This window comes from Lepus europaeus, chromosome 19, assembly GCF_033115175.1.
Source record: "Lepus europaeus isolate LE1 chromosome 19, mLepTim1.pri, whole genome shotgun sequence".
Taxonomy (NCBI): Eukaryota; Metazoa; Chordata; class Mammalia; order Lagomorpha; family Leporidae; genus Lepus; species Lepus europaeus.
Window position 1 is genome coordinate 42,279,197 of NC_084845.1, and position 13,491 is coordinate 42,292,687.

The 13,491-nt window shown below is 64.5% G+C and overlaps 1 protein-coding gene across 1 annotated transcript; it reads left to right on the forward strand.

Moving 5' to 3' along the window:
* Window positions 1–2,208: 2,208 nt before the first annotated feature.
* Window positions 2,209–5,729, forward strand: IRX5 (iroquois homeobox 5). Its single transcript, XM_062176418.1, has 3 exons — window positions 2,209–2,521; window positions 3,672–4,077; window positions 4,269–5,729. The coding sequence occupies exons 1-3, from the start codon at window positions 2,273–2,275 to the stop codon at window positions 5,075–5,077; spliced, it is 1,464 nt and encodes a 487-aa protein (XP_062032402.1). The 5' UTR covers window positions 2,209–2,272; the 3' UTR covers window positions 5,078–5,729.
* Window positions 5,730–13,491: the final 7,762 nt, after the last annotated feature.

The window sequence follows — 13,491 nt, forward strand, 5'->3', positions numbered from 1 at the left end:
TGCGGCGGCGCCGGCGGCGGCCGCGGGCGGAGCCGAGGGCGGGCACTGAGGGGCGACCGAGAGCGGGGAGCAGGGCGGGGGCCTACACTGGGCCCGCGACGGTGCCGCCGTGGAGGCCGCCACCAGCCGGCTCCGCGTCCCCGCACGTCCCCGCGGTCCGGGCCGCTCCGCCTCTCCTCAGTCCCGGCCCCGCTAGCAGCCCCCCTAGGCCCGCGAGGTCCCCGCCGCCGCTGCGGCCGGCTTCCCGTCTCCATGACAATAGCGCCACCGAAGCCCCGCCCAGCCCCGCCTGTTGGGCGCTGGGACAGGGAGGGAAGCGGGCCCGGCCGCTGGGGGGGCGGAGCCAAGGGGAGCCAGCGTCCAATCACAGGTGGAGGCAGTGTAAGGAAAGGGGCTGGGCGGCCCGAGAGGTTCTTGGGGAATGCAGGCGGCCAGGCTCGGTCCGCTGGGGGGCGGGGGAAGGTGAGGGGCGGAGCCTGGGAGCCGGGAGCGGGCGGAGGGGAGGGGCCAGCGCGCGTGCGTGGAGGCGCGGCGCCGAGCGGGTGGCAGTGGGCTGGGTGGGTGCGTGGGAGCGTGGGGGCTGGAGCTCCGCGAATAAAGTGAACCTCGCACGTCGAAGTCATTGCGAGGAACTTCGGGTACAGTTTGGCTTGGGTCACGCGCGGCCCCAGCTGTGAAAGGCCACGAAGTGCCCGGTCCCCGGAGCTCTGGCGGCGTGCCCGCCGCGGGGCCGGGTCCCCTGCGCCCCCTGCCCACCCCGGCGCGTCGGCGACTTGTGGGCCAGGCTCTGTGGTGGGCAGGGGCCGTGCCTGCGCCTCGGCTGTGTGTGCCTCCGCCTCGCCAGCGCCTCGCTGAGCAAACAGTGGCTGGGTTGGGCACTGCTCGGCCGAGTGTTTGCCGTGGCGCTTGGGCGGGTGCGCGGGTGCGTGCGAAGGGGAAGGCGACTTCGTGGAACAAAAGGGGCGGGGGGCCCGCACCCTGCACCGCCACCGACCTGGCGGGGCGAGCCGCCGAAGGCAGGCCCCGAGAGAAAGAAAGAAAGGCTGCGGGGCGCGGGTCGGGGCGCGGGCGGCCGGAGACCTCTGGGCTGTAGCGCCCCTGTTCCCACCACCGCTGCGCCGGAGACGGGCGACCCCGCCGTCCCGGGCCTCCAGCGTCTCCTCCTTGGCCGGCCGGTGGGGATCGGGGGCTGGAAGACCGCGCCGAGGACGTGCCCACGTCCGAGGCCTGGCGCTCGCCCACCTGCTGCTGCTGCTGGCGCAGAGGGCAAAGCGTTGCGGAGTCCCTGCGCCCCGGGCGCGGGCATCCATCCGTCTCTGCCAGGGACCTGCGTGCCGGGTCCCCGGCTCGCCCTCGAGCCCCGCAGCTTGGGGAGAAGCCGGCGAGGGGCGGGCGACGAACCTCCCGGGAACCCGGCCTCCCCGGGAACCGGCAGTCCGCGAAGTCGGCGACTGGCCGAGGCGAGGAGGGCGCCGAGCGGCCTCGGCGGCGCCTTTGTGCTCCGGGGCGGCCCGGGCCGCTCTCGGGGAGCCGCGGCCGCGCGTCAGGACCGCCGCTCCGCCTCGAGTTAGCAGGGGAGGAAAGTTGGAAGGGCTCGGCGCTCCCGGGATGCGATTGTCATCCTGGGGCCGGCGCTCGAGAGTCTGAGAGAAAAGAGAGGGAGAGAGCGGGGAGGGGAAAAGGGGGGGGGGGAGACCGGGGGGAGGGGAGAGGGGGGCCGCGGAGGGGAGGCGGGCGCGAGGGAGGGGCGAGGGGCGCGCCAGCGAGCGGGAGACCGAGCCGGGGAGGAAGAGGGAGAGGGCGAGGCGCGCCTGGCGGCCGGGTTGGCTGCGGCCGCCCCGAGGCTCCTGCCAGTCCTCCCACCGACTACACCCCGGGAAGGAGGAGCTTCGAGCGCGCACAAGGCGTCAGAATCCTCAATTTCCAACTTAGCATCTTGGCAGGACCTTTGCGAAGCCAAAAGCAGAGCCCCCCGGTGCAAAGAGCGAGGGGGGGGGGGAGAAAAAAAAAAAGAGAGAGAGAGAAAGCAGCAAGGGAGGGGAGGGGGAAAAAGCCCAGCCGGGGCGAGCGAGGCGCGCAGAGCGGGCGCGGCGGTGGCAGCCGAAGGCGCGCGGGAAGCCAGCGAGGAAGGCGCCGCGGGCCCGAGAGCCGGGTCCCGAGGAGCGGCGGCCCGGGGCGGCCAGAGGCCAGGTGCCCTCCCGCTCGCCCTCGCAGGGCGCCGCCCGGCTGGTTGGCGGCCGCGGCGCGGCGCGCCCCATGCCCGTGTGTGGCCATGTCCTATCCGCAGGGCTACTTGTACCAGCCGTCCGCCTCGCTGGCGCTCTACTCGTGCCCGGCGTACAGCACCAGCGTCATCTCGGGGCCCCGCACGGATGAGCTCGGCCGCTCGTCTTCGGGCTCCGCGTTCTCGCCCTACGCCGGCTCCACTGCCTTCACGGCGCCCTCGCCGGGCTACAACTCGCACCTCCAGTACGGCGCCGACCCCGCGGCTGCAGCCGCCGCCGCCTTCTCCTCGTACGTGGTGAGTGAGCGGGGAGCCGCGCCGGGGCGCAGAGGACGGCCAGCGGCGGACGAGGGCGGCCGGGCGGCGGGGACGCCGGGGGACACGGGCCTGGGCGCCGCCGCCGCCGAACTGCCCCGCCGAGCCTCGCGGCCCCAGCAAACTTGGGCGATTGTCTCGCTCGGCCTCGCCCGGGCCTCGGGCTCAGGACTTGCTAGGGAGAGAAGCCGCGTCTCGCTCGGATCGCGGGTGTTTGGGGGTGGGGGTGGGGGTGGGAGGAGAGGTCTTTGCAATTAAAGGGCCGCGTTCGGGTCTAACGTGAGCTCCAGGCCGCCCTGCAATTTTATGGAATTAATTAATTAATTTTGGGTGGGTTTTTTTTTTTTTTTTGGCCATTTGGGAAAAGTTACTCCAAAGAAATGGACCCGAAACCCGAGCAGGAGCGTGCTGAGTCTATGTAAATGTGGTTGGCCTCGCCTTTAATTAATCCTCCAAAATGTTGCAAATCCGTAATCCTATCTTCGCAATCCGATTTGGAGGTATTAAATTTCTGAAAAGTCGGCCGAGCTGCGGTGCATCCGGGATTTTTCGGCCGGGTGCACTTTCTGGAAAAGCGCGGTGGCTGCGGCGTGTGGGGTTAGCCGTTTTGGAGGTGGCAGTGCGGGGATAGAGCTCAGCTTTCCGTTTGAGGGTTTTGAGGGTTTTTTTGCCGATTAAAAAGAATAATTATTAATAATAAAATGCCTTGACTGCCCTTGTTCTTCCCCTGCTGCGCCCAACATGCGGCCTCCCCGGGCGCGCCGCGCATTCTCCGCCGCTGGCCAGGCCTCTGTCCGCACGGAGGACCGGGCCGCGGTGGCCACCCCTGCGCACCGGGCTACGGACGTGTCCTGGCACGCGGGGGCCCGCAGGGTGGGGCGCCGAGGCCCGCTCAGCTTCAGGGGCCCGGCAAGGGCTGGACTCCGGAATTGGGGTTCCCCGCGACCTTCCAGCGAGGGGGAGGGGTCTCTCCCGTGTGGGACCCGGCGAGCCCTGCCCCCGTGGTGGTGGGGGGGGAGAGGTAGCCAGAGCTCCGGCCTCGCGCTGCCCGCGAGACCCCGGGGGGCGCCGTGCAAGTGCGAGTCCGTCATCTCGCGGGGACACTCACCTCCTCTCCGCCCGTACCCCGCAGGGCTCTCCCTACGACCACACTCCGGGCATGGCGGGCTCCTTGGGCTACCACCCGTACGCCGCGCCCCTGGGCTCGTACCCGTACGGGGATCCCGCGTACCGGAAGAACGCCACGCGGGACGCCACCGCCACGCTCAAGGCCTGGCTCAACGAGCACCGCAAGAACCCCTACCCCACCAAGGGCGAGAAGATCATGCTGGCCATCATCACCAAGATGACCCTCACCCAGGTGTCCACCTGGTTCGCCAACGCGCGCCGGCGCCTCAAGAAGGAGAACAAGATGACGTGGACGCCGCGGAACCGCAGCGAGGACGAAGAGGAAGAGGAGAACATCGACCTGGAGAAGAACGACGAGGACGAGCCCCAGAAGGCCGAGGACAAGGGCGACCCCGAGGGCCCCGAAGCAGGTTGGTGCGCACGGGAGAGAGGACGGGGAGCGGGCGTGAGAAGGACAAGGGGGTCCTGGAGGGGGCGCACGCGGGGCCCCGGGGGCTGGGGACTGGGGGAGGCCGGGGGCGGCCTCTGCGTCCGCGAGCAGGACCCCAGGGCCCCGGGCGGCGCGGCCTCGGCGCCTCTGACAGCCGGATTTCGCCCACAGGAGGAGCAGAGCAGAAGGCGGCTTCGGGCTGCGAGCGGCTGCAGGGGCCGCCCACCCCCGCCGGCAAGGAGACCGAGGGCAGCCTCAGCGACTCGGATTTTAAGGAGCCGCCCTGCGAGGGCCGCCACGACACCCTGCCGGGGCCCCCCCGCGTCGGCGGGCCCTCCCCGGCTGGGCCGGCGGCCGCGCGGCTGGCGGAGGACCCGGCCCCTCACTACCCGGCGGGCGCGCCGGCGCCCGGCCCGCACCCGGCCGCGGGAGAGCTGCCCCCGGGTCCCGGCGGGCCCTCGGTCATCCACTCGCCGCCACCGCCGCCGCCGCCGCCGCCGCCCGCCGTGCTCGCCAAGCCCAAACTGTGGTCTCTGGCTGAGATCGCCACATCCTCGGACAAGGTCAAGGACGGGGGCGGCGGGGGCGAGGGCTCGCCGTGCCCGCCGTGCCCCGGGCCCGTAGCCGGGCAAGGCCTGGGAGGCAGCCGCGCATCGCCGGCCCCGGCGCCGCCGCCGCGCTCGCCCTCGGCGCAGTGTCCGTTCCCGGGCGGCGCGGTGCTGTCCCGGCCCCTCTACTACACCGCGCCCTTCTATCCCGGCTACACGAACTATGGCTCCTTCGGACACCTCCACGGCCACCCGGGGCCCGGGCCAGGCCCCGCCACCGGCCCGGGCTCGCATTTCAATGGATTAAACCAGACGGTGTTGAACCGAGCGGACGCTTTGGCTAAGGACCCGAAAGTGTTGCGGAGCGCGTCGCAGCTAGACCTGTGCAAAGACTCTGCCTATGAACTGAAGAAAGGTATGTCGGACATTTAACGCGGGCTGCTCCGGGCCTGGACTCCTCTAATTTATTAAAAACATGGCCTTGGCAGTTATTTTTCCATCACCGAAAAAGAGAGAGAGAGAGATAAACTACCCCTCCTATCAAAAGTTTATAGTCTATGGAGATGGCTGGCATAAAAACGCAATCTCCACACACACACACACACACACATGTCTTACCCAACCGAAAAACTAAAAAAAAAAAAAAAAGGATTTGTATTAAATCTATTCTGTATATTTAATGTAGCATTTTTGTATTTAAATTGATAATTCCATATCTTTGAAGTAAATTATGAAATCAAGACACCTGTACAGGCATTTAATGTTTTTTTTGTAATATAAATATATACATTTGTGTTTCTGCCCTCGCCCCCCCCAAAAAAAAACTGTTTCATAGTTTAAAAAAATACAAGTTTAATTTAATTTTTTACACCTATCGATTTTTCTGGGTATGAGCTAAAGTATTATTACAGAAAGGAAACAGGTTATACTCTTAGATTTAAAAAAGTAAAATAAACTGCAGCCGCCTTTGTAAAACGCAAACTATTTAATTAAAAGAGATTTTAACATATTCAGAGCCACTCATTACTTTTTAGAAGCCTCAATAAACTGTCCTTTGCCTTGGTCAAAAGGTGCAAACTTGGCAACTTTTTTTTTTCCGAAGCGGGGAGTGAAGGGGTCCTACGGAGCATCAGGGAGCCAGGGGAAAAACGGCCACCGGGCCGTGAGCCCTGCCCCGAATGCACGTCGGGCTCACCACCGGCGCGGGTGGCCTGGGGCGCACCGGACCCCGGAGGAACCCGAGAGAGCAGAGCGCGCGCCCAGAAGGGACCCAAGATGGCAGAGCCAGCCAGAGACGCGCACCACCCCAGCGCCGGCGCTTAACCTAATTACTCCCAATCAGTGTCGTGTTTTATGCAAAGCAATCAGCTGGTGAACTCTGCTAATGAGTTCGATTTTATGCCGGATTTAGCCCTTATTACTATTTCAAAGGTGCTGCGGGCTAATGCCGGGCGGGGAGCGTCAGGGGGTGCCAGGGGGAGGGCTTGCCCGCGTCGCCGGCTCCTCTGCTCCCCCGCACTCGGGGCGCCGACCCCTTCCTCCCCGCTTGCGGTCACGTCCGTGGACAGACGCCCGCGGGGCCGCGGCACGAGCGAGGGGACGGTTCCCCCCTTTCACAGGTAGGTGTCACACTTGTCCTGGGTTTCCAGCCCGGCGCGCGGAGCCGGAGCCGGCGGAGGGGGCGGGGAGGGGGCGGGGAGGCGGGGGCGGCGCCGCGGCCACGGCGGGAACGCGGTGCGGCCCCCGCAGGGACCCCGGGGCCGCTGGCGCTGACCCCCGGCCTCGTTTCGGACGCGTGGACTTCGGGAGCCGCAGACCGTTGGCCTGGAAAACGAGGCCGCTGTGGACACGATCGGGCGTGTCGTCGCTCGAGCGCTTGGCCCGGCGCGGACTCCTGAGTTCACGCAGCTACTCGAAGTAGTTTTCCGCCGCGTCGGCATCAGCCTGAATGATTTGCGTTGTGAGCCCGCGTGTTTCGTCCCCAGACCCAGTCCCGACGCGTGTCAGTCCTAGATGAGGTCCAAGAGGGACCGCCCTGCGCCCCGGGGCTGAGCGGCCGCAGACGCGGGCTCGGTCGCGGTGGTGCTGGCGTCTCCCGTCTTGCGCCAGAGATGCGGAGCCGCCGACCCGCTTCGCTCCGTGGGAAATTTTTCGGGGGCCTGACGGTGGGGGAGGGGGAGCTGTCACAGCCCAGAGAGACCCCGGCGAGAGGAATTAATCTGCCCTGTTACACTGGAGCCCCAGTGTAGAGAATGTGTTTGCACACAACACCGATTTAATTAGGTTACATCAAAACGCACATATTTGCAGCTCTGCTCAAGATGTATTAAAACCCTACCGGTTTGTTTTTTTTTTAATACACCCCAAAAGTTTCCCCAGAGTTGATGCTTGGCTTTTTTGTTGTTGTTGTTGTTATGAACCTGCAACGGGGCTGCTTTCAGTGTCTTGGATTTTGCACAACTTTGAAAGCTGTCTTGTCCAGTGTTGTAAGGAGCAGCCGTGGACTTCGGGGTGTTAAGTTAGCGAGCAAATTCACGCAGGGAAAATGGTTTCAAAGCTGGAAGTGCGAATGATTAAATATGCATGAGACGATCGTATTTTATTTTGTCCCTTTAATTATAGATGATTTAAAAAAAAAACAATTGAATTCCGAAGATGACTTGCCCTCGCTCCCCGCCCCCCCCCCGCCCCCCAAGTTGAATGCAGCCCCAGGAGTCACCTTCTCTTCTCAAAAAGTCAGAGGAAAAGGCCAGGCCCTTTCTCACGAGAGACGTCAGCTCGGCGGGGTTTTGCAAGCCTTCGCCCTAAACCCTGCCCAGCGATTTTAAAAAGAAAATTGCAGGCCTCCCTGTGGTCCTGGGAATATGCAAATACCGAGGAGCGGGGCTCCCGCGTCGGCCCGCGGAGGCTCGGGGCCCGGAGACGGACGCCCGCGGGGCCGCCTAGGAGCGCGAGCCCCGCACCAGCCGCACGCGGCACTTCTCCGCATTCAGGAGCGGCGCGCCACCGGGCAGGTCCGCGACCGGTCCCCTGCCCGCGCGCATCCCGCCGCTGGTCTCTGCTGGGGCTTCGCTGTTCTCTTCGCGCGTTGGCGGGCAAGCCCCGACGAGGAAACCTGAAATTTTCTTCTTGGCCCCCCGGGATTTCGGAGCACACAGCGTGTCCTGATGTTGACTGTCCAGTCTGGAGGTTGCCTGCGGGGCAAGTCGGGGTTGCAAGCGTTTAGAAAACGTTTGACCCCAGAAACCGGTGCGTGTCAGTGTGGTCCCTGAGTCCGGGAGGAGATCCGTTCTGGAGGGCGAGGGGACGCCAGCGAGTGCCAGGACCAGGGCTTGCTCGCAGCCTGGCTTTGGGGCGCTGGAGTTGCGGGGAACAGCGCATAAGACACCTGGGGCTGCGCGAACCTTTGCCACCTGCGCCTGGCCGGACCAGTTCCGGACCCCACGAAGGGCTAGAGGAGGCGCTGATCCACAGCAACAGAGGTCGTGGGTTCCCTTCATGGGCTCTACTCAAGCAATCCCCTGCGGTAGCGCCCGGAATTGGGCTCAGACCCTTCCCCCGTTCTGTGCGGATTAAGTTCCTCATCGGATTTGGGATGGAGGAGGGAACAGCCCAGAACATTCCCCAGGGCGCTGACGCAGGTTTTGAGAAACTGCGAGAGGAGCCGTTTCCTTGCTTGCCCCAGGGCTGCGGGTACCAGAGCCCGAAAGGTTCCCACAGCTCGGGTGCGGGGCCTGCCACGAGGCCTCCTGCTTTGCAACCCCCTCATTCCGCGTGAGCTGCGCGTCTCTCGGGGCCGGGAAGGTTGGCAGGGAGAGAGGGTCGCGAGTGCGGTTCTGGCCCAAGCCCTGCGTCCCAGCCCACCTGTCGCGCACAAGTAGCTGCCCACGCAGGCAGAGGCGCGGAGCAGCTCAGTGCAGGGCGCCCAAAGCGAAAGGAATGCGGGTGCGCTCCCCAGAGAGCCGTTGCGGACGCAGTTTGGGAAGGGCGCCGCCTACCGGTCCCCCGGCGCCACGAGGTTCGCAGGGAGGGGGAGTGAGGGCTGGGCCCCCACCTGCAGCCCGGCCTTGGCTCTGAATCCAGAGCGGGTCGAACTTGGGCTCCTTCGCCTCCCCAGCTTGCCACGATCCTGGGCGCTGGGGATGAGGGAGGGCTGCGCAAAAGGCTGAAACAGTTTTAACCGCGGCTTCTCCCACGCCTCCGGCGCTGTTTCAAGCAACCTAGGCATGCAGAAGTCAGTTTTAAAAATGCGCTGTCGACTCTGCAACGTGCGTCCCGCGGACCTCGGGGGTGCGCGGCGCGGGCAGTGCGCGCGTGCTCCCGCTGCGCCCAGGTGCGCGCACCTCGCCTGAGGCCGGTCTTGGGACGTCCAGGCCCCCGGCCCCGCGCTGCAGGGCTTGATTTACAGTGCGGTGCATCGGGAGCCTACCACGCCACCGTACCCCCAAATACCGTGTGGCTTGTGGGGTGGACATCTATAGAAACACTAACCCTCCCATGGCTTCGAAACTTCCTGTGTCGAAAGCGCCTTGGATGAGGTCGGAGTGTTAAAGTGTGCGGGGGCCCATGCCAGCGTCCCACCACCCCGCCAGAAGCTCTAAAGGGTCCTATCTGCCGCTCCAGTCCGCGTGCGGGATACCGGGGAGAAGCGGGGTCCGCCCTCCTCCGGCTCCCCGCATCCCTCGCCGCTCGACCGTCCGCTAGAGGGAAATCGGGCCCGGCTGGAATCTTGCTCCCACTCTCCCCCCAAACCGGCCAGCGCTCCGGGACTATCCCTAAAGCCACCCCGCGAGTCCCGCTTTGTCACCAGGCCAGGGCCGGTCTCCATTTCGTTTTCCCCCAATTAAATGCGGTTTGGGTCCGGGGTACTAGGGCGGGCCCAGGTTGTGGTCTCCGGGGCGGGGCTGTAGCTCTAGGTGCACTCCTGGCGCTGGCCGGCCTTTCGAGGGGCGGCTCCCGTCGGCCGCAGCCCCCAGCCCTGTGTCCCCCAAGGCCTCCCGCCGGGCAATCGCTGGTTCCCGGCGCCTGGACGAGCCCAGCGCGCCCGAACGCCACTTTCCCAGTGAAATCTGCTTTTATTTGCTCCGAGCAAACCCCGGGCCCTCAGCGCTCCCGCCTGATGGATGCAAATGTAAATGTGCACTTATTTAATTGGATCAGGCCCCAAGATAAAAGAGATAAACGGCTCCCCGTTTGCTAACTTATTTTCCGAGGCATGCAGCGCCGCGTGGAGGGAAAGCTAATGACGGAGCCGCGCGTCCCTCGCGTTCCTCCGGCTCTCGACAGCCGCGGCGCGCCGGCCCGCGGGCTCCGCCTGGGCTGCGGCCGGCCGTCGACCTGCTGGGCCCCGGCCCCGCACGCCGGGTAGGGTCCTCGTGGGCTGTTCCGTGGCCGCCAGGCCGCGAGAGGGAGGAGGTGCGGCGTGGGCACCGCGCTGGCATAGACCCGTCCCTCGCCGCAGCCCTCTCTTCTGTCGCCTGTCCTCGTCACCGTTCTTACCCACCTTTCTATGCTTGGGTCACACTGTCCAATTCCATAGAAAATCCTGTCTTCCTCCCGGCTCCCCCACCCCCACCCCCACGTCCCCTCCACCCCAGGTGGCGGTTTCCGAAAGAAGGAAGCAACGGCCACGAACAGGATCTGGCTCGGGCGCCCCTGCAGCCACCAGGGTCCGGCGGAGCTGCCCTCACCACGGGAGGACACCCCTACCCTGTCCCCGGAGGGCGCACTTGATTCCTCCCTAATGGGCTGCAAGCCATGGACTCGCCCCCACCACCACGCTAAATGCCGTGGGCACTCTCCACCCCCCACTCCGGTCATTTCAGGGGGTCGCACACAGCCACGCACCCCGGAGGAGAAAGGGCTGTTTGGCTCCTGCCTGCTGCAGGCCAGAGTCCAGAAGCTGATTGCCTGCCCGTCTATAGGTTCGATTCCCGGCGCTGGGTCTCCGTTTTTTCCCACGAAGTTTCTCTTCTGCCCAGCGGCTCTGGGATGGGGCTGGGGGGTGGGCGGGAGAGAGAGGGACCCGCGGACGATCGTGCGGAGGAGCGGGGAGGGGAGAGCAGGGCCTTGGTTTCGAGCCCCTGCCGGATCGCGCCGCCGTTCCCCAGACTGGGCGTGGCGAGGCCGGGCAGGCCGGGTGGGAGGCAGCGCGCCTGTCCCCACGCGCTGATGGATGGCCTTGTCAGGAGAGCTCCGTGCGCCAAGCCCATCAGAAAGCACTTACCTCGCTAAACTGAAATTACTGTCTTTTCAGGGGCTAATTTGTGTAACTCCCATGGAGGGGCTTGGAGGGGGTTTGATGAGGCATAAAATGATGATTAATGAATTTATTGGCCGCTGCTCATCAAACAAGGGCCTCAGAGCTCGCGTCCGCACCGCGGCCTGGCGGCGGCGCTCAACACAACGGCAGACAAGCGCCTCAAGAATGCCCCAAGTCCCCAAGTGCCCGGCCCTGGGCGCTTTCCCTTCCTCCAGACCCGGGCTGCTGCCTGCTGGCTGTCCCCAGATCCGGGGGCTGCAGGCAGTAGCCGCCCCGCCATCGCCATCGCTCTCTGTGTGCCGGCTGCCCACGCCTAGGGGAGGCAGCCTGGGGCAGTCCATAGCTTCCACCCCCAAAGGCCACCTGGAGCTGAGGGCATCGGCTGCTGTCCAGAGAAACTGTAGCTGATTGCGTGGGTGCTTGGGCTTTGGTGGCTCCGCCTTGTCTCTGCCACTTAATAGCCATGCGCCCTTGAATAGATCCAGTAACTCATGGAGCCTCAGTGTTCACACCTGTGAAATGGGCCTATGCCACCTGGGGTTTTGTGAGGATCAGAGTAGAGTACATGGCACACACTTACCCTTGAATATGGTTATTACATCCATGCTCTCTTAAGATTTCTTTAGGGACACTGGCCCAGCCTGGGGGTCAAGGTAGAGGGTGGGAGACAACCACATTGGGTTCTGAGTCAGGAGGAGCGTCCTTTCCAGAGTGGGTCTATTTTTAGCACTGCCAGCACCCTCCCCGCTTCCCTGGGTTGTAGGCTTGAGGGGAACCCGGTGCGGAAGGTGGGCAGACCAAGAGGGACCTACCCAGAGCTGAGCTGTGAGCCACTGACTGGGGTTTCTGCCTAGGCCCAGAATGGTCCAGGGCTCCCCCAGCTCTTCCCAAGCCCTTGGTCTGCAGGTCCCTGCAGCACTGGGCTTCTCCCACTGGTCTCAGGCAAGACCCCGCAGCCCAAGAACTCCAGTTCACTTTGCGTTCTTCTCTCTGCAGGCAGCACCTTCCTTCGGCGCCTGCCTTGCACCCTGTGATGTTGCCTCTTACAGATCCCCGGCAGTGAACTCCGCCTTGGCTTGCTGAAGCCTTGGCCTGGACCCTCCAGGGGAGGGCCTATGCTGGCCTCGTGCTAGTGCAGCTCTGCTCAAACTGTTTCCTTGTCTTCCTCTGACTCCTGTTAATTGAGCAACTACGAAACGGCAGGTGCGCTGCTCTTGGCGGTGGTGACACAGCTGTGCACAAGGTCTCTGCCCTCCAGAGCCTTGCACTTTAGAGAAGACAGGAAGTCAACCAGAGAGTGTGACAATGACATCATGGTGTCCGGCTGATGACAGTTCCGAGACCAATGAAGGTGTGTGCCCCTTCAAGTGAGGACAGTCGGGGAGGCCTTCGGAGGAGGTGTTGTCTGAGCCGAGACCTAAGGGAGTTAGGGAATAGTGGGGGAAGGGAGCCCTAAAGAGGCAGTGCAGAGACCCTGAGATAGGAGCCTGCACGAGCAACAGCGAGGGCACCTCGGGGCTGAGGCAAAGCCAAGGTTAGGTTATAGGGGGCTTTGTGGATCCTGATCTTTGGGATTTAGGATGAGAGGGAGAAAAGGGGCAAGCATGGGAGGGTCTGGAGGGGAGTGAGAGGATTTAACTGATGTCTTGAAAAAGACTTCCCTAGGTGCAAGGAGCCAAGCTTCCAGGGACAGAGGGAGCGGAAGCCGGGCCCTGCTGGGAGGCTGCGGGAGGATCCAGAGAGCACGCGTGCCCCCTCGGCCCAGGTGGGAGCCGGAGAGGTGGGGAGAAGTGCACTGGGCTTTGCAGGAAGAATCGGGAGGCTTTGGTGCGGGATTGGATGTGGGGCAGGAGGGGAGTCCTCGCACCCAAGGAAACAGAGGGGGGCCCTTTGCTGAAGTGGGGGGCGCTGAGGGAGGGACAGAGGAGGGAAGTCAGGTACCCCGTGACCCGCCCCCCAGCCCTTCCACCCCAAGGGGCTGTTCCCGTGGACAGGATGGGTGTTCGGGGGCCAGGGCTGATGCTGGAGTCGGAAGTGGAGCCATCCTGGCCCCGGGAGGCACACACGTCAAGCATTCTCAGAGGGTGACTTCCTGCTCCCAGTCTCTCCTGGTGGAGAAGCTGAGGTACAGGCAGCACAGGTGACTTGCCTCTGCCCTCACCGGGAGCCCACTCCCCAACCCCGGGGTCCCCCTCCCCGCAAGGCCTGTGCAGCCGCCTCCTCCCCCTCCTCCTCCCTTCCTCCCCCTCCTCCTCTTCCTCCTCCACCTCTACAGTTTCTCTGGATGCCTGTATCTGAATCGAGAACTCCTGGAAACAAAACGCCTCAACACAGAGGAATGAATTTATAATGGTGGAATCTCAGACGCTGTGACAGGCTGTCAAGGGAGATATTTTTAGGCTGGGCCGGGAAACATCTTAGCCCTTCTGGAACACTGCTGGGGGAATGGCGGCCTCCTCAGGACTCCGTGTGTGAAGTACAGATGAGGGAAGAGCTGGCGGGGGGGAGGAGGAGGACGTGGGGCCGCCTGCCGTCCCCTGCCGGAGCGGGTGCCCGCCCCAACACTTGCCCGTCTCTCCTGCCG

What these genes read in the sequence shown, in the direction of transcription:
- IRX5 (XM_062176418.1), top strand. Translation starts at nt 2,273, where the DNA reads ATGTCCTATCCGCAGGGCTACTTGTACCAGCCGTCCGCCTCGCTGGCG. An exon ending in CCGCCTTCTCCTCGTACGTG is followed by an intron (nt 2,522 to 3,671) that starts GTGAGTGAGCGG and finishes CGTACCCCGCAG; the next exon opens with GGCTCTCCCTACGACCACAC. An exon ending in CCCCGAGGGCCCCGAAGCAG is followed by an intron (nt 4,078 to 4,268) that starts GTTGGTGCGCAC and finishes TTTCGCCCACAG; the next exon opens with GAGGAGCAGAGCAGAAGGCG.